The sequence below is a fragment of the Poromitra crassiceps genome (assembly GCF_964638095.1).
Source record: "Poromitra crassiceps genome assembly, chromosome: 10".
Taxonomy (NCBI): Eukaryota; Metazoa; Chordata; class Actinopteri; order Beryciformes; family Melamphaidae; genus Poromitra; species Poromitra crassiceps.
This window is the reverse complement of record NC_139631.1, coordinates 24,485,874-24,506,716: the sequence shown is the minus strand read 5'-3', so window position 1 is coordinate 24,506,716 and position 20,843 is coordinate 24,485,874. Positions and strand designations below refer to the sequence as shown.

General features: G+C 44.0%; 1 protein-coding gene across 3 annotated transcripts in view; it reads right to left on the bottom strand.

Annotated features, from left to right (window-relative positions):
• The window catches only part of trpm3 (transient receptor potential cation channel, subfamily M, member 3), a gene marked incomplete at both ends in the record, with an annotated part of 249,023 nt that extends 231,289 nt beyond the window's left edge, over positions 1 to 17,734 (bottom strand). For all 3 annotated transcript variants that reach the window (XM_083643804.1, XM_083643805.1, XM_083643806.1), the window contains one exon: positions 17,525 to 17,734. In XM_083643804.1, coding sequence (XP_083499930.1) covers positions 17,525 to 17,734 — 210 coding nt within the window. The remainder of the gene's footprint in view (positions 1 to 17,524) is intronic.
• Positions 17,735 to 20,843: the final 3,109 nt, after the last annotated feature.

The window sequence follows — 20,843 nt, the reverse complement described above, 5'->3', positions numbered from 1 at the left end:
CAAAGGACAAATTGAGGATTTGGTGCACTGTAAGCCGTCTTGGATGAACTGTCCCCACTGCAGGTAAGATCACAAGAGGCAAGTCACTTTAGGGACCATGCTACAGGCAGCACTAACAACAAGGTGTTTTGTGGTTGACGAAATGTCTAATGAAACGATTTGGATGGTTCATTGCTTGGTTGAATATTTAAATTAAATTTTAAATTATTTACTTAATTATTAAATTACATTTAAAGCGGCACTAGGCAAGATTTCTAAGTAAAAATACCCCTGTCTTATCCGTCATAAAGTGGGACTGCAATAGACAAGATTCATCACCCCAAAATGAGAAGCTGTAGATTCACAAGATTTGCCCACATTCTGGTATCGGGTGTAGACACTCAGGAAATGATTCCTCCAAACAGTAAACAGCAGTGAGCAAGCTTGGAAGGCTGGACTCACTGCCTGCTGGAATTTGTGATTTCTGCTTATTGAAGTTCAGACGTTTGGAATGTGCAAAGTTGCCTTGTGCAGCTTTAATGGCAGAGATGAGATTAGGGAAATGTAACAAGCCAAGTGCTCCCACTCACTCAAGAACCTTTAACTGCCTCTTGATTTCTGCCAGGTCTTTATTATTGCTACTTACCGTAATACGACTGAGCAAGGCCATAGCACACGCGTCCCTAAAGCTGAGTTCACACCGAGATATTTATTTTTCTCTCTGTCGCTCGATTCAACCCTTTGGAATTGACGGACATCTGGGGGCTATAACGTTACGCAATGTCACAATATTTGTCCACTACGAGCCACCGTAGTTGTTTACAAGCTAAGCCTATCAGCGTGCTCCTAACGCGAGCTGTATACCGGTAGTACAGACTTCACTTCATGTCAGCTCTCAGCCTGTCAATCAGCTGTCAATGCGGTTTGTTGCCACACAATAAACCAGCGGTTTGTTCCAAGCCAGTGTGATCCTTGACTCACTCTCACACGGCAGCCAATCAGCGTTGAACAGCGAGCGACCGATGCCAGCATAATTTCGCTCGAGTTGGGATATTTCATCTCTGGCGACGAGCAAATTTTCTCCCTATCGCTCTGTCTCTGTCGCTCGGACGCCCAGCGATTTTTCTCCCGGGCGAATATACGCTCAATCGCTCGTTTGCATTGACTTTGTATGTAAACTCGATGCCAGCGAAAAACTTTAATAGGTCGGTGTGAACGCAGCTTTACCAGTAATACTACTGAGCAAGGCCATAGGTGAAACAAATGTCCCTTACCGTAATACTACTGAGCAAGGCCATAGGGAAAACAAATGTCCCTTACCGTAATACTACTGAGCAAGGCCATAGGGAAAACAAATGTCCCTTACCGTAATACTACTGAGCAAGGCCATAGGGAAAACAAATGTCCCTTACCGTAATACTACTGAGCAAGGCCATAGGGAAAACAAATGTCCCTTACCGTAATACTACTGAGCAAGGCCATAGGTGAAACAAATGTCCCTTACCGTAATACTACTGAGCAAGGCCATAGGTGAAACAAATGTCCCTTACCGTAATACTACTGAGCAAGGCCATAGGGAAAACAAATGTCCCTTACCGTAATACTACTGAGCAAGGCCATAGGGAAAACAAATGTCCCTTACCGTAATACTACTGAGCAAGGCCATAGGGAAAACAAATGTCCCTTACCGTAATACTACTGAGCAAGGCCATAGGTGAAACAAATGTCCCTTACCGTAATACTACTGAGCAAGGCCATAGGTGAAACAAATGTCCCTTACCGTAATACTACTGAGCAAGGCCATAGGGGAAATAAATGTCCCTTACCGTAATACTACTGAGCAAGGCCATAGGTGAAACAAATGTCCCTTACCGTAATACTACTGAGCAAGGCCATAGGGAAAACAAATGTCCCTTACCGTAATACTACTGAGCAAGGCCATAGGGAAAACAAATGTCCCTTACCGTAATACTACTGAGCAAGGCCATAGGGAAAACAAATGTCCCTTACCGTAATACTACTGAGCAAGGCCATAGGTGAAACAAATGTCCCTTACCGTAATACTACTGAGCAAGGCCATAGGTGAAACAAATGTCCCTTACCGTAATACTACTGAGCAAGGCCATAGGGAAAACAAATGTCCCTTACCGTAATACTACTGAGCAAGGCCATAGGGAAAACAAATGTCCCTTACCGTAATACTACTGAGCAAGGCCATAGGGAAAACAAATGTCCCTTACCGTAATACTACTGAGCAAGGCCATAGGTGAAACAAATGTCCCTTACCGTAATACTACTGAGCAAGGCCATAGGGAAAACAAATGTCCCTTACCGTAATACTACTGAGCAAGGCCATAGGGGAAATAAATGTCCCTTACCGTAATACTACTGAGCAAGGCCATAGGTGAAACAAATGTCCCTTACCGTAATACTACTGAGCAAGGCCATAGGTGAAACAAATGTCCCTTACCGTAATACTACTGAGCAAGGCCATAGGGAAAACAAATGTCCCTTACCGTAATACTACTGAGCAAGGCCATAGGTGAAACAAATGTCCCTTACCGTAATACTACTGAGCAAGGCCATAGGGGAAATAAATGTCCCTTACTGTAATACTACTGAGCAAGGCCATAGGGGAAACGTCCCTTCCAATTCTGAACTTCATTAAATTGTCTAAAGAGGATTTTTAATTGCAAGAATGGACTCAGAGGTCACTGTTTCTGAATGGGACATTTATTGTGAAAGATGTGCCACAGTCGAAGTAAGAGCAGTAGCTATTTGCTTTCACATGGCTTAAAAGACCCATGTGAAAGCCAATCATGGAAGTTGGACACCCTCATTAGTGTTTTGCTTGCACCTGTGTTTACCCTGCCTTTTCGACACAAAATGGCCCCCATGAAAAGGGTCTACTGCCACTCCCTTCATTTATGCATAAATCAAAAGATTCTCCAATAAAACTTGATTTGTACAGAAAGCTGTAGCCAAGAGTTTAACTGGTGCTAATAGAATAAATCACACCACTGCATTTCTGATACCCGGGATGCTGCGTTTTGGTACTGTGTCCACCAGGCACATTACACTGATTGGATTGGCCTGATGGAGGCGCTACAATTAAAGGTCAAAATTTCAAACTGAAATGCTACCAATGTGATGAAATTTGGAGCAATGATGCATCTTATTACTGATTGCACCAAGAGGTGTGTGCCATGTATCATTCCTGAGGGAAACCATCTTTACAATTGTTGTTATTCTGATATCTTCAGAAAGGACAGTAGCTTGTTAGAGATGGATGCTTTGACGTTTCATTGTTCATCTGTATCTTCTCCATAATAATAATGTGCAGTACAGTACAGATGAAATGCTTTAAATTCCAGCTATGGTGTGGGAGAGTCAGCTGTTTCCCAGCAACCAGCAAGCAGAGCTCCTCTCTTGATCACTGCTTTTCAAAAGTAAAATGTGTTGAAAAGTGATCATTCGCATTTTATCTGGATCAAGCTATGAGGCAGAATCACTGAACAACTCCCAACTGTCTTTTTTTATTATAACTAACAGCAAACACTTTTAAGTCTGTGAACCACTGAACTTTGTTCAAAAAACATTGCTCTGAATACAACCCAAATCTGCGAACCACAAACCGTTTCCATAGGAACTGGAAAGCCTCTCGTTTCCTTTCGACCTCTCATAAATGTCTCATAAAGTAATATCACACTTGGGTTCATTGTAATGAGAAACCATCACAACAACAACACATTTTGAGTTTTCTTTCTGCTGACAGGGAATCCAAAAAGTACAAAAAATAAATTTTCAACCAAATTCATCCAGCTTTTGAATATTTAAACAATGAAAGATCAATGTGTGTCTCGGGCCTAAGACCCTGATTAGTGTGTGGGGTCATAGGAATCAGGAAACACATAAAATATTTTGAACCCGTTACATCTTACTACCGGTAATTTAATTGGACTGCAGTCCGCGCAGCGCACAATCGCTGAAATGTGCATGCGCAAAGCACATGCCAGAAAGGAAAACTAGAAAGGAATGCACAAAGTGCACTCAATTTCTAGTACAGTACACTAGTCCAGGTCAGTTTTTTCTCCATTTCCTGATGCTAAAACAAGCCTCAGCAAAACAACAAAATTCCAAAGCACACCAAATTATAGACTGTGTGCACTTTGGAATTGATTTGGAATTAAGATTTTATTGCACAAGGATTGCACAAGCCAAGTCAAGTCAAATCCAAAGATTTTCTGTAAGCTCATTAAAATAAGTTGCAATGAAGTTAATGAAATAAATTTGTTGCCTATTTTTATTATCGAGAGCAAAATGTAAAGGCAAAGGAATTGGTCACCAGTGTGTCTCACAGCTACCCAATCTCCAGAAGAAAATGTCGGCATTGTACGTTTGTTTCTGCAATCCACAGATATGTACAATCTGTACATAAAGTTGAAACAAAGCATCAGACTTTTACGTTTCTAAAACGTAGCATTTCACGTTTCTGCAAACCTACAATGTCAAGGTAAATCTGAAACAAAATGGAGGTTAATTTGAAAACCCTCACTGCCTTCCCAACGTTAAACGCAAATTACATTTGTTTTGGTTACGTTTAGGCAAGTAAAACAATTTGGTTAAGGTTACGATTAAATAACAAAACATTTAAATGTGACTTACGGGGGGATCGAACACGGCCCTCCGGTGTGAAAGGCAAGTGTTTATTCCCTCCATCCACCCTGGCCACGACACCCTGCCACCGCGCTACTTCAATAGACCCTTTTCACTGGGGCCATTTTGTGTCGAAAAGGCAGAATAAACACACGTGCAAGCAAAACACTAATGAGGGCTTCCAAATTCCAATCATGGAAGTTGGAAACTTAGTTGGAAATTAGTGTTTTGCTTGCACCTGTGTTTACCCTGCCTTTTCGACAAACAAAATGGCCCCCATGAGAAGGGTCTATAGCAGACTCACGTGTATAACGTTGATATACACACACACATATCTAGAAAGTAACATGATATTCAACATATTTTTGCTTCAGATGTGGGATAATAATAATAATAATAATAATAATAGATCAGACTTATATAGCGCTTTTCTAGACACTCAAAGACGCTTTACATGAAAACAAATGAACAATTTAACAAACATACACAGAAACAGAACAGATACAGATAAAGAGGTTACAGTGTGAAAGGAGGATGGTGGAGGTGGAAGTCAGATAGTGTAGGCTTTATTGAACAGGTGGGTTTTGAGTTGGTTTTTGAAAGAAGTGAGTGTGTCAGAATTTCGGATGTTGATCTTCTACGTATCTCTGGATTGCAGAAACGTACAAAATATGCAGACATTTAATTCTGTCGACCAGGCTGCTTACAGCGGCTGAAGCGCATTGAGGAAAGCAGATCAAGTGTTATGGGGCTTTTGAAGACATGCTCTGGTGGCAGGGGTGATATGGGGCTTTTGAAGTCATGCTCTGGTGGCAGGGGTGATATGGGGCTTTTGAAGTCATGCTCTGGTGGCAGGGGTGATATGGGGCTTTTGAAGTCATGCTCTGGTGGCAGGGGCGATATGTGGCTTTTGTAGACATGCTCTGGTGGCAGGGGCGATATGGGGCTTTTGCAGACATGCTCTGGTGGCAGGGATGATATGGGGCTTTTGAAGTCATGCTCTGGTGGCAGGGGTGATATGGGGCTTTTGAAGACATGCTCTGGTGGCAGGGATGATATGGGGCTTTTGAAGACATGCTCTGGTGGCAGGGGTGATATGGGGCTTTTGAAGACATGCTCTGGTGGCAGGGATGATATGGGGCTTTTGAAGACATGCTCTGGTGGCAGGGATGATATGGGGCTTTTGAAGACATGCTCTGGTGGCAGGGGTGATATGGGGCTTTTGAAGACCTGCTCTGGTGGCAGGGGTGATATGGGGCTTTTGAAGACATGCTCTGGTGGCAGGGGTGATATGGGGCTTTTGAAGACATGCTCTGGTGGCAGGGGTGATATGGGGCTTTTGAAGACATGCTCTGGTGGCAGGGATGATCACAGTGGGTATAACTGTCTGTTCTGAAGCCTCTCATCGTCCCACTGTGCCATTAAATGAGCCTCATTACAGACAAACACCATCAGTGATAGTGTGAGCCGCGAGGGCTCTCTGACACCACACCGCCATATATTCTCCAAGGGAGAATCCTCATAACCAGCATAAACACATGCTCCTTCGTCAAGGCATTGCACACACACACAGCCATGTAGGCTTATTATTACATGCAAACACACGCACACACAACCCAGAATCATGTGGTAGAAAGTGTATCTAGATGCAGTGAGCAGAAGGCCTCCATGATCCACAGATGGCTTGATGAACTGCAGGGCATTCACATAGCAATAAAGAAACAAGCATGGTTGAACATACACACATACACACACACACACACACACACACACACACACACACACACACACACACACACACACACAAACTGAGAGCCAATCATTATATATCACACAATCTTATTCCTCTCCAAACACTCTTTCTAGCTCTCCACACACACGCACACACGCACACACACGCGCGCCAAGGAGGTGCGAGAGGATCGGGATGGAGGGAGGTGTCAGCTAGCAGAAGGGACAGACTTGTCCAAACTTTAACTCCTTATTCACCTTATTCTTTGCCCATACAAGGACGCTTCTGCATGACGCCATTTTGTAATCGTCTTTCCGGTTTTAGACACGGAAGTAGATTATGCCTAACCTTGCTTGCAAGATGGATAACCTCGCGAGATCAAAAGAGATTCTCTCGACGTAATCCATCTTGTCATGCACAGGCAGTTAAGATGATTGGTCGAACCATGCTGGCCCGACGAATCAGCGGCAGCCTTAGGCGGGCTCAGGCTCGTCTGGGCAAGTAGTGGGTACATGGTCTTTGTAGTTCTTTTCACTCGTCAACATGGCTGCCGCCGCGGAAGTGACAGGCAGTCTGAATGAAATTGAATGTAACGTTCCCAATTCTATGTATTAAATTCTAGAAAACAACCCTCAACATTTGGGAAGGCTAAGCCACACAACTAGTTCGTTATAATCTAACTAAATGCTTCGAAGGTGACTTTACGACCGTGAGGACTCAATCAATGAATACCACGGAGATCAGGCACAGGCACCTTCGGCGATCTGATTGGTTGAAGTTAACACCCACCAGCGGTGATAGACAGATGGGTCATCCAATCACCTGCCAAGTAGCTTGGAAAAAGTGCCTGCCTCCGTCAGCGGGTCTGGTTACTGCATTCCCAGATCGACTGGTTTAGTGAAATGTATGTGGAGCTATACCGTCCATCTGGCAGCGTCAGGTTAGATTACGCCTACCGTAGTAATTTTTAGACTTGCCAAAAAGCTGTTTTCTAGCAAAAAAAATAAAAACTGTTTTAATATTTTTTGGGTGAGAACGTAATTATATGTGACCAGTTTATCAGAATAACGCCTATTTGGAAATATTTAACGAGCAGCGAGGACTGGGAGCGCTGGCTGGGCTGACACCGGTCGGACTAGCTATCTGTCAAACCCTACTGTAGGCTACTGGCAGTGAGGAAACACTGTCGACGTGCTTTTGTAACTAACGTTAAATGCCGACCGGGTACAGCCATCGGCTCCTCGCAGCAGTAACACTATGAACATGTAACTGAAGTTGGCCGCAGTGTAGTTTAATTCTGAATGTTGCCAAACTTCATTCATTATCATAGTGACGTTTTGTTTTGAAATTGACCGCCAACTAGCGCTGAACCGGAAGAACAAATACAATTGCATGTAACACGGAAGAGAGAAAAAGTGGCCGTGGTGAATAAGGTGAATAGCCTTTACATGCTTGAGCGTCAAAGCCTTCGCCGAATGAGCTGAGCGGTGCGCCGCGGCTGGCGAAGCCTGTAAGCGCAGCTGGCGTGCAGCTCCTCGAAAATGTGACTGGATGCAGCTGAGGCGAACAGCGCAAGTATAATATAATGTAGATGGGGAGATAACAGGAGAGAGTGAAAGCTATTACCAAGTATATGCACGGCATTCTCTCCTTGGGCTAACTTTGAAATCCTAGAGAAATCACACAATTTTGCTGGGGACTCCCCTGCGAGCCCTCCTCAAGCTGACGTTGGAGTAATATGGGAGTAGCTGCCACCGGCAAGGCTCCAAGTCAAGGCTGACGCACAAGTTTTCCGCTTCAGTGTTGACTTTCTCTTAAAGCTGCCCTCGCTCACTCTGCCTTCTCTGTCTGGATCTGTCAGTCCCTGTCAGCCTTCCACTCGTCCACAGTCCACAGCGTCCCTTTCTCTCACAGCGGAGCTCCCGTGCATTCTACACCTCTCACTCCCTCTTTTCTACCATTTCTATCTTTCAGAGTCTCCCTCTTGCTGCTTCGCTCTGTCAGTCACTCATTCACTCAAGTCACACACACACACACACACACACACACACACACACACACACACACACACACACACACACACAATAGACCGTCCTGCGGTCATAATAATGATTCGGAGTCTCTCCCAGCTAGCATGTATTGTAGGAGTAGCACTCTGTGGTTCATATCCAAGCAACACAGATCCCCACAGGGCCAAGTTTAGCTTCTCTTCGCTCTCTCTCTCTCTCTCTCTCTCTCTCTCTCTCTCTCACAGACACACACACACACACACACACACACACACACACACGGGTGCACACACACACACATACGCACACACACAGGGAGCAATGCACATAAATGCTTTCTAATGTCACAAAATATCTAGGATCTGTGAAAACCTCCTAAGGGCCTAACGGTTTACAAAATCCACAGTTTGGCTCAATACGACACAGTGGTGTCACATTCGGTACGTTTTTGATAGAGCAAAAAAGTAGAAATTCCAGATAAATTTCCTTGATTTCCTTGATTTATTTTTTATTTATTTTACTCATTTATTTGATTATTTTCACAGTCTAGTTTAAAGTTTTATTTCAGTAAACAATTTTTACACCTTTTTTGTTTCAGTTTTAGTTCAGCATAGGGATGCACACAATTAATCGAAGCTCGATTACTCGCTCGTTAAGGATGCTGCTGCCACTCAAAAAGACATCAACAGACTTCAGCGCATCATCCGCTGCGCTGAGAGGATAATCGGATGCAACCTGCCATCCCTCCAGGACCTGCACGCAGCCAGGACACTGAAGCGGTCTCGCAAAATCATGGCTGACCCCTCCCACCCTGGCCACAAACTCTTTAAGACACTCCCCCACGGCAAGAGACTGAGGTCTGCCAAGACCAGAACCACCCGCCACAAGACCAGCTTCTTCCCAACCGCCATCAGCCTCACCAACAAGGCCCGGAAACCACTTCCGCCAAGGGCCTCACCAACAACCCCCCCCCCCCACACACAAACTCACTACCTCCTCCTAAACTCAACTGAACTCCCCCCCCCATAAAACTGGAACTCATACTGTATCTACCGTAATTTAATGCCTGTCTAACTGGGACTGGTAAATTGATGTAAATTCCCTGCACATTAATGCCTATTTAACTTAGCCTGTAAATTTCATGTACATTCAATGTAAACTCTTATCTAACTGACTGTAATCATGTAAATCCACTGCCTATTTAATGTATATTTAACTCAGTCTGTAAATCTCATGTAAATCCAACGTAAATTCATATTTATCATCCACAGAACACTTCACCACTCATGTACATATTGTATATATTGACTCGATTTGATTCGATTTGATTGCACTTGCAACCTTGCGATTGCAGTTAGTTATCTTCCTACTTCTTATCCCTGTATATTGATGTAACCGCTACGCTGCATACAGACACTAAGACAAATTCCTCGTATGTAACTTGCATACTGTGGCAATAAAAGTGATTCTGATTCTGATTCTGATTTACTCGGGCATGTGAAGAATTACTCGATCAAAACAAAACAAAAAGCAACATGCATTCTGTCAGTAGAACGGTGTTTTCAAATAATTTTTCAATGATCCTCCAGAAGGCGCAATGATATCACTGTAACAGACTGTTCAGTGTGTATGCAAGGCTCTGTGGATGTCCCCTCAGAGTTGCCGTAGAACAGGAAGTGGGGGACTTATGTTGTTGACAGAGCCGGTGTTGACTAGTGTGCTAACGCTAGACGCTAGCTGTCTGAGAATAAATGTGGAAACGTGTTATAACGTTACAGCCTGATTCTCGTTTATTGTTTTATTAACAAAGTGTAAGTAATAGGCGGACACAGACACTCGGCTACATCACTATAGACCTTTTCAGACAAGTCATAAGATGCTCTACTTGAACAGTGTTCATTCGGATAAATTCGCTGGCTCCTCTTCCTCAAACCTGGAGCAACCCACCATCAGCGAGGAAGAGGAAGAGTTGCGACGCAACAACAATCACTTGAACAATGTTCATTCGGATCCTAGTCTCACCTGGACTGGAGTTGAGCAACTCGGCATCAGCGTTTAAGAGCTGCAACGGCTGTGACGCACTGCAGCAGAAAAAGTAAACAACCTGCGTGCGGGAGGTGAGCCCCTGCGGCCGTGGCGGGTATTCTGGGCAAATGTTGACATGTCTAAAAGTTATGCCTCTACGTTTTTATGTGTTTCATAGCGTAGGCTATGCTATGCAATGCTGTGAGAAATATACAATAAGTTGCTGCTGTAAGGTTTTATTGAGGAAAAATTATTTATATTTTTAATTACAATTACTCGATTGATTGCTCGTTAACGTACCAATGATCGAGTTTGGAATTTGTGGAAAATGTGCATCCCTAGTTTAGCATGATATCCTTGTAGAAGACTTCAGTACTGTGAAAGATTTGTTTCGGTTTTTGGTTTGCAAAGCGTATTGAACCTAAAGCCTCGTACAGTACTAAACGGTTCAGTACCAATATGCGTAATCGCATATTGTAATGTTCCACCCCTAATATCTCCCATATCTTCTGTTTTGCGTTAGCCCTCATAACAGGAGGGGAATTTCATCATTTTAGGGGCAAGGCCATCTGGCCTTCGGCATCACACATTTTTTTAGGGCACAAAGCCACATGCCAGGGCACAAAAGCAATTGTTTATTGATGTCTATTGACATCATGAAGAGCATTTTTTCTGAAATGCGTGTTAAAATTATTCAATTACACATCCTTTGCATAGGACAGGCTACATTAAACTAAGACCACTGATGTTTTTAAAGCAACTGACAGTAGCAGGCTGGTAGCAGGGCACTGCCAAGGTGGCCTTAGAGATCTCAGGGCATCACGGCCAGAGGGAGGGGCAACGCAGGTGGGCCATGGCCTGATGGCCTCCGTGTAATTCCCACCCTGCCTCATAATATCTATGATAATCACACCTGATAACCCACTACCTCACATTAGCATTGCTTAGATAAAGATCTCATCCAAAATGGTTATACTCAAATTTGTGCGCAGTGTGAAACGGCTTTGGTTGGAACAAGTGAAAAACCAACACTGGCCCTCCTATCTCTCTCCACTCATATCTGTCTCACACAGTCACACATCTCCTGGCTCTAAAATCTCTGCCAAATATCACCCCACAGATGGGTAAGTATCTGATAGTCCATGAACAGCCCCAGCCAGCTTTAGTTATCTTCACCTTGATCCGATAAACATCAATAAAGTTCTACATTTACAAAATTGAGCGGATGGAACCCCAGATCCACATGACAGAGAAGTTTCATCACTGCCAGAATGACTATGGATAAATTAGTCCCACTATCCAAATAGACAGAAGCTGTCAAAAGCATAGGGCAGGCTATACACTAAAACCTTCAGCACACTCCAAAAACCCTGATGCCTTGAAGCAGTAGATACAGGCCGAAAGAAGGGGATGCAGTGAAAGAGCAAAGGAGTAGGAGGGGTAGGGAGAGTGTATGTCTATGAGTCTATGGATACTTTATGTGTGCAACCACAACCAGTTTCCATTTTATTGAGTGGTTTGGTTCCTCTGGACAAATTAATCAGTCATTAGTTTTCACCAGCAGATCTCAAAACCTTACAGGAAATGAACAACTATCACTTGCTGTTTCTACATTTTAAAATCCTCACTTGTCCTCAACCTCTGAAACCACCAATTTCCTCTTCATTTTCATGGCAGTCAGTGCTCCTTTCCTCAGTGGCCCCCATCCACTGTCTTTAATCAGGTATTCAATTCAATTCAATTCAAACTTTATTCAAGACACACACAGGGGGGTCCATAGTGAAGAACACATAAAACATATAAAAAACAAGACAAAAACAAAACAATAAATCAACAGGGCATATAAAAACAAGGCAGGACTTTCAGCCTTATCTCTGCACATACAGGCTAGAGCGCCAGTGTCTCCATAGCTTAGATGACAGCCTAACAGAGCTCTTGGCAGGATTAGACAGCAACTGTCCCCATGTTTGCATCACTTTAGCCTAGTCCCACTTTGAACGCTTTCTGTGCCTCCAGGCTCCTCCATCCTCCCCTAACTTCACTCTTATCCCACTTCACAATGTGACACAATCCACAAAGTTACCAGGCATCCATTCTTTTCAGTTATCGGCCGTCAAACTAATCAGAGTTTTGTCTCTGTGCCTCGTTTCCAAACAGATATGATTTTGTTTCATGAACAAGTTCCTTGAAGTTGATCACAGCTATGCAAAGCTTGCCAGTTCTCTAAAACGTTCATTTGAACCAGGAATAAACATCTAAAAAATTATGCTTGGAGAGCGGAACCTTTTGCTTTATTCTTGATTAATGCTACCTAATTAACTCAGTGTTGCCAGCAAGCTACGGTATGTTAACTCATTAAAATCCAGCCTGGGCTGAGACTAGTGAAGCGACTCCAAATAAAAATAATTTCCGCCAGTGCCTAACGGCACCTGTGTTTGCAGAGTTGTTAATGTCTACATGTCTACACTGTGAATATATCAAGTCTGTTTTATTAAACGATGTGATAATTGTTTAGTGATGCTATTACTGCATATCTATTACGATATTTGTAGCTGTACAAGACCACTACATAGACGCAATCAAAGGCACTCGCAATTAGGGATGTCCCGATCAGGTTTTTTTGCCCCCAAGTCCGAGTCCGAGTCCTTTGATTTTGAGTATCTGCCGATACCGAGTCCCGATCCGATACTTTTATAATACATTTAAAAAATGAAGAGCGAAGAAAATTATCCAGGATGTCCCTTATTTTTATTATATTTTAACATGTAACACTTATCATGCACAACTGTGCATGCAAGTAGTGCAGTGTATTGTAAACTGAGCACTAGTTATGAGGTAGCTTGAACATTCTCAAGTCAGAACAGAAAAATTATTCTTCACATTAGAACTAGTGCAACATTAGAACTTAGTGCAACATCACAGACTCAATAGTCTAGTGTTAAAACAAACAGCAGCTTAACTTAAAATGCCAGTCAGGCATTAAAATAAAAAATAAATAAATAAAAATATCAAATAAAACAAATGAGCCAATATTCAAGCAGTGCAGTGTATTGTAAACTGAGCACTTATGAGGTAGCTTAAAGATTTTCAAGTCAGAATAGAAAAAATATTCTTCACATTAGAACTAGTGCAACATTAGAACTTAGTGCAATATCAGTGCCAGTGTGTCTGTGACGCTGCGCTGGGAAAGCAGGCCCTCGTGCACGACAAGTTGTAATGTGTGCGCTACACAGCCCACACTCTGTACTCCCATATCCAGCATGGCTTTTTTTCATATTTGCAGCGTTATCGCGCAAAATGATATGGACTCGGTTCTTGTCTATTCCCCAGTTGTTCAGCATCCTCTCCATCGCCTGCTGGATGCGCTCTGCTGTGTGGGATCCACGAAATTCCTGTGCATGCAAAGTCGCACGGCTTAAAACAAAACTGGAGTTGATCCATTGCGCGGTGAGGCTTAGAAGGGCCATGAAAACACAGACGAACTCCAAATATCTGTGGTAAACGCGACATCAGGCACGTCTTTCAATAGGACAAGCAGCTTGTCGCTTATCTTTTTCTGGAGCGCTGGCAGAGCCTTTTCAGTGATATAGTGTCGAGAGGGCATGTCGTATCGTGGTTCCATGTACTCCATAAGCATGATAAAACCCGGGTCGTCTACCAGAGAGAGTGGCTGGTCACTCATTGCTATCATCTCGGCTATCTTTTCTGTGATCTTTTTCGCCTTTTCACTGTCGTTCTCGTCGTTCACTTTGAAATATTTCCACACAGCAGACATGATAGCGGCAGCGCGGCTCAGCTTCAAAACAAACTGGCGTGCTCTCTGCGCATGCGGTGCGGTGTTTTTGTGAGGCTGTCTGGCTGAGTGTCGTTTGACACAGACAAGGTCTGACTCTGTAAACGGTGGTAGTAATACTAATTTTATTCTAATTTATTTTGAATCACCAATAGCCCATATATAAAAAATCTGATAAAAATAATGACTCGGACATATGATCGGGTCATAATGTCCGAGTCCGGATCGAGTCTGCAGTCACGTGATCGGCCCCGATTTCCGATCACGTGATCGGATCGGGACAACCCTACTCGCAATAGACCCTTTTCAAGGGGGCCATTTTGTGTCGAAAAGGCAAGGTAAATACAGCTGCAAGCAAAACACAAAGGGTTAGGGTTGGGTTGGGTTGGGTTAACCCTCATTAGTGTTTTGCTTGCACCTGTGTTTACCCTGCCTTTTCGACACAAAATGGCCCTCGTGAAAAGGGTCAATCAGTCAGAATAGTGGGCCATCAGTTTCTCAGTCTGAACGCATGGTTAGTGTCCCTCCTTTTTCCCCTCCAACATCAAATGAATGCTGAGGGTTAAGGGAATACACCAAGTTTTTGGCGGGATTGGCCCGTGTCCATCCGATACATTAAAGTCACTGCATGTCGAATATTAACCTTAAAGCAGCTACGAGCAAATTTTTCGATTGTTATTAAACAGTATAAATTTAATATCAATGCATCACATCTTACCTATAATAGTAGCTGAGACCAAAGCCGTGTGAATCGGAGATTGCTCCCTTAGGTGATTATTAAGTCTGTGTCTGTCTAAACTCGCGTCAACAGGGGGCTATCTCTCTCTCTCTCCTTACCGCCGGACCGGCTAAACCCGGAAGTGAAAAGCGGAAGTGAAACCCGGAAGTGAAACGCAGCTGCCGTTCGCGCTGCCTAGCAACATAGCATAAACAATGTGAACGCCACGCATACTCTCGGGAACATCTCTCGTTATATTCTAACAGGTTTTTTGGAAGTTATTTTGTGGTTATGGCCGAAGTGGCTGCTGCAAACCGTTTCATTTCACTTCCTGATCTTCCCTGGCCACAGACAGACTACACTGGCCGATTCACTCGGGGTTCAAGCGAGACTACTCTGCGTTGGTCTCGTCGACTATTAGAGGTAAGATGTGATGCATTGATATTAAATTTATACTGTTTAATAACAATCGAAAAAGTTGCTCGTAGCTGCTTTAATATATCATTCTCGTTTATTCTGCCCCCCCCCCGGATATGATTTCCTGCAACGTGTGGAGTATTAACTTACACAAAGGAGGGGGCTCAACGAAAACAAGAAGAGGACTGCCTCACTTGTTCTTAGGGGAACAAATATACATTACACAGACAAGTCCAGATGCCGTCCAGTCCCACTGTGCCTAGCTAGGTGTGTGCAGCATCAAATGCTGCTGAAGGCTAAGTTACAATCTTGGAATCATCAGCATACCAAGGAGTCAAGACAAGAAGAGATCCACTCTAATATATTGCTCTGTTCCGGGAGGTTCGCTGTATTCAGTGATGTAAAATACGTCCCCGAAGGGACTCAAGTCACCAAAGCCATCAGTTTTAAATTGCTGGTAGCAGCTTTATGTGATGATGACTGATGAGAACATAATATATGCTAGACTCCAAAATCATTCATGTGTCCCCAGTAAATGTTTCACTCCAGTGATCCATGCTAACACTTTAGCAGACACTATGCTGAGTGATAGTAGGCAACTTGTAGCAGCTCTAAGCAGCTAAATGATAAGTGATGTTATATGGCAGTTTTGTGTAGGAAATGGAAAAATGCGCACAAAATATATATAAATCAAAATTCTATATTAACACGTTCAGTGCCAGCGACGCCATATGGCGTCATTAGAAATTTACCGTACAGTGCCAGCGACGCCAAATGGCGTCATAACTCCAAATTGTTTTTTTGACGGGGGGGTGTCGATCTAAGCTTCTTACGTCGCCTCTAACAATATTGTAGCTATTGGAGGTCGATAACCTATTTTACAAACCCATTAGGTGGCGACAGCACTCTCCTGATCAGAGAAAAAGGAGCCAAACACACAGAAATAGTCACTGGGCAAAATGAGGAAATCGCATCGCATCCGTCCGTATGCATCGACGTGCCTCCATAAACGAGCACAACGCCAGCTGTGCCCCCAGCAGCAGCATCCGCTGTCACAACTGAGCACTTCCATGTACGCTGCAACAGCACATTCACATAATCAGCATTATTATTCCGAACTGGAAGCATGCCAGCCCGTGACAAACACACGCGGAACCAAAAAGCTGAATGTCGCGCACCATTCACTGTGTGTGCGCAGCAAACTCAGCAGAGACTGAGAGCCACCAGACACATAAGACACACCCAGGAGGCGTGTGCAGTTGAGGGGGGGGGGGGGGGGGAGCACGGAGAGCAGCAGAGCAGCCTACACTTCACCCAGACAGACCCAGACATCAGAAAATTAGCTTCAGAGTCAGAGATGTGCTTGAAATGTTTAATTTCACAAAAGGCTCGTTATCTCAGCTCGTAGAAAAAAAGGTATGTTTTTCGTTCAATCAAGCTATCTTCTCCGGCTCATAACTAAAGAACGGAAAATGGGATCAATAAACTTTTTTTTGCAGGTGATAGAAGAGAGTCTCATCGTTATTTGTGCGTGTTCAGTGTTTACATAGTAATTATTAAAAAAATTATATGACTGTTTTAAAATGCATTGCGGCCTATGTGGCACAGCAAGCAACCTTTTGCCCAAGGGCCGTGGCACTGAAAGTGTTAAAGCAGCATAGTGTTCTGATTGCTGAACTACCAGGGACTACTTACACTGTTTACATAGGAAGGAAGTGAAGGTAATGATGACCGATGGGAGACTTTGTACACTGCTGCACTGACTTGATCATTTTGAATTAATCTACAGGTACAGTATACAATAAAGCTTCTTGCTTTGGATAATGCTACTGCAGTAACCTAACATCATGCAGTACTGTATGTTACGATGTTAGCACGGAGCACCGTGCTTTTAAAGAGGACAAATGGGTGACTTTGGCATATTCTCATCACTTAACTGACAATTTAACCAACAGGCCAATCTCCCCAAAAACCTGGTGCATTCCCTAAACATATGATACCACCGTCTGTTCAAAACAGTCTCTCCTCCAAATTCCTCTGGCCCATTTAGCTCTTAATCCCTCCCTCCTGCTTAACTTCCCCTCAGGCACTGTGCCATCTTGACACCAGCCTTTCCTTTCCCATTTCCCTCCCAGCACCCAGGTCATTGATTGGGAGCATGCAGAGGGGGCCCGTGTGTCCTCGATGCATCTTACCGGTGGCTGCTGAGAGTTGAGCGCCCCCCTCATGGTGGACCCCGCTCTGGTGCTCAGCCTCTTCCACGACTCCGAGAAACGCCCCCTAGTGGTGGAACGCCCGGGCCCAGATGGCCCAGACGTCCCGGACGCGACGGATGCATCGTCCCGGGTGGAGAACGCCCGCTCCCGGCGCAGCTCCCTCCGCTCTGCCCACTTCTTGGAAGCCATCGGTGTGGAGGACTTGGTCAGGGAGATGTGGGGAGAAGAGCAGCCACGCTGAGGCTTGCAGGCTGTCAGAGGCTCTTGACTCAAACTAGCGCTACAGGTGGCATCATCACTTCAACCTCAACTCCTCCGCCTGCTAAACTAGCCTGACGTGCTCAATCTGTCTTCTCTCTCTTTTTTATGTCTTCTTTCTTAGCTTGGAAGCACGTGCAAGAGGAATTCCAACTCCTTTCCACCTGTTTCTCTCTTCACTTTTTCTCCCCCCTCGTCTGATCTTAAAAGACTGAATGAGACTGTCACCTGCTTGGCTGCTCTCCGCTTCTCTTCTTTTCTTCCCGCTAGTCTTCCTCTGGGAGAGTGAGAGTCAGAGAGGAGGGGTGGCGGAGCAGAGGGTGCTGTCTGCACCCTGTTGCATGTACCGGCTACTGTGGCTTTGCTGTTGATGCTGTGTTCGCTCCTGACGGGGAGGGAGGGAGAGAGAGAGAGGGAGAGAGAGAGAGAGAGAGAGAGAGAGAGGGAGATAGAGAGAGAGAGGGAGGGGGGGGGGGGAGAGAGAGAGAGAGAGAAAGAGGGGGCTATCGGAGAGAGGAAGAGACAAGCTAGAGTCTCTGGAGTGCGAAGTTCCTGTTGAGCGTATAGCACAGAGCTGGTTTGAGCTGAGAGGCAGAGAGACACCCTGTTCAATAAGTCACTCTCCCACTCTGAACACTGAATCCACACAGCCCCTAAACCTCCATCACCGAGTCCCCCCTTCTCCTCACTCTGTCATTTACATACATCCCTCTATCCCCTTCTTCTTCCTCGTTCACCGATGTAGTTCAGGGCACGTGGGTTAAGCTCCCCGAACCTCGCTCGAGTTTCTTCGCTGCATTTGAAGATTAGAGGGTGACGCCAAACAAAACCAGCATTTATAATCTACTAACCTCTGCCTTTTCCTTTTTTCTGCTGTTCTCGTCTTTTTCTTAATCTTCTCTCACACTTCACACATCTCAAAGTCTTCAGAAGTGTTATGAAAAGGCATGGCTTGCTGTCGAGTTGAGGAGTAGACAGAGAACCAGAAGCGTTTCCTCTACAGCAGCCCTTAAGGATTATAATGAAATGGGTTATAGTGAGAGAACTGCTCGTTGTTCTTTGAGTCACTCAACTTACAACGCTTCAAACTTAAAAAAAATCAAGACTGTGGCCCCCCCTCTCCCGCATGCCCCCTGAGCAATCAGGCTCTGCAACCACTGCGCCCCCCATGGTCATTATCCCACAGACACTTTACTTTACGGACTTATTACATGGACATTTACATAGACTCTCCTATATGTCACTCACTGTCACTTTAATTTACTTTGCACTTTATAATTTGAAGTCTTTCTGTCAAATTCCTCGTTTGTAACATGTTTACTGAACCATGGCTATTAAAATAATATTGAATCTTAAATAATTATTAAAGGATACAAACACATTTTCACCTTCTGGCTATTCATAGGATTCTGCTGCATCATCATGCAGCCATCTTGGTAGGACAATAACAGGTGATTCGGCTCCTTGATTGGTGCAAAGTCATTACAGAGGTGGGCGTTTACACACAACCACAAACAACACAAACTTACACAGCACTGAAATAACTAGCTAGGTAGTTGCATGCTATTTGACCGTGCAGGTGTCTCTGTTTTAACGTTAGCTAGCACTTATTTATTACATGAACAGGGCTAATGTTTCTAGCTTCATTGCCTAGCCTAGCCCGACGATGCTATGCAAGCTAACATTAGCCTCCCAATTGCTAACGTTAATTCATTTCTAAATATGTCTTTAACGTAGGCCTAGGTCACTGCTCAATGTGGTAACTTTGACTTACCGGGGACTGTGCATGCATGGGTCTTGTATCTTGACTTCATGACGACGTAAAAACAATAAGCAAAGAAAGGAAACGCACATTATCTGTCTGTGTAGTTGACGTTACTAGCTAGGCTACTAACTACAGTAAATAACTTTCCCCAGTGTCTCGCGCATGCCGAAGCTGAACTTCGAGAGAGAGAGAGACAGAGAGACACACACGCACACGCACACGCACACGCACACGCACACGCACACGCACACGCACACACACACACACACACACACACACACACACACACACACACACACACACACACACACACATGAAGAAGTGAGTGACGGCAATGGCGGGGGGGGGGGTCAAATTGACAATAATGTAGGCTATGTGATACGAAATTATAACAAAATAAAATACAAATAAGTCACATGCCAGCAAAAAAGACTATTGAGTTTATTGCAAAAAGGGCACAATTACTGTATTTGCGGGTCAGACTGACACCTGCCTTCCAGAAATTAGTCCAGGTGGATCATTGCAGCAAGCAGGATTTCTCAGTTAGCCAGGTAATTCTAAAATAGCATGCAACAATTTATCTGAACATTTTGTTAATAAATAACACTAATCATATTGCCATGCATAAACAAGTAGGGGATGCTTAGCCTACTCCCCATTTACTCCTGACCTGCAGTATAATTTCTAAACATAGATTCTCACAATATTAATGTAGGCCTAATGTACACAATAACAATAGAAAGTAGTAAGAATGATCAAGAATTGGTAAGAATTACCAAGTAAGAACTATCAATACTATGGCAAATTTTTCCACCATCCTCCATAATGTGCCATATTGATCACTTAAATCATTCATTTTAAAAATTGTTTGTAGTTTCAGTAGCTGTGCTAACTACACACAAAAGGGCAAAAGGTAATTTAACTAGGCTACTTGAATCACTATGCAAATATGAATGTAAGTGAACTACCAGCAAGGTAAGCTACTGCAAAACCATAAACTAACTAATTTGTTTAATTACATGTAGTTCACCACTCCCCACTGCTGTCTGGACACCAGGGACGTTGTCGCTCCCAACAACACTCACCACCCTTTACCCACCTGGGAGTAGGCTACCCAGTACCCAGCACCAGTGTGGCAGAGTTCCTGATAGATGAAAATAGGAAGAGAAAGTGCACGCGAGAAGGAGAGATAGAGAAAGATGCAGTAAAAACACAAAATCACGTTAAGAAAATGTCGAATTCCACCACCGGTGCTTCTATTTGTACTGAATGATT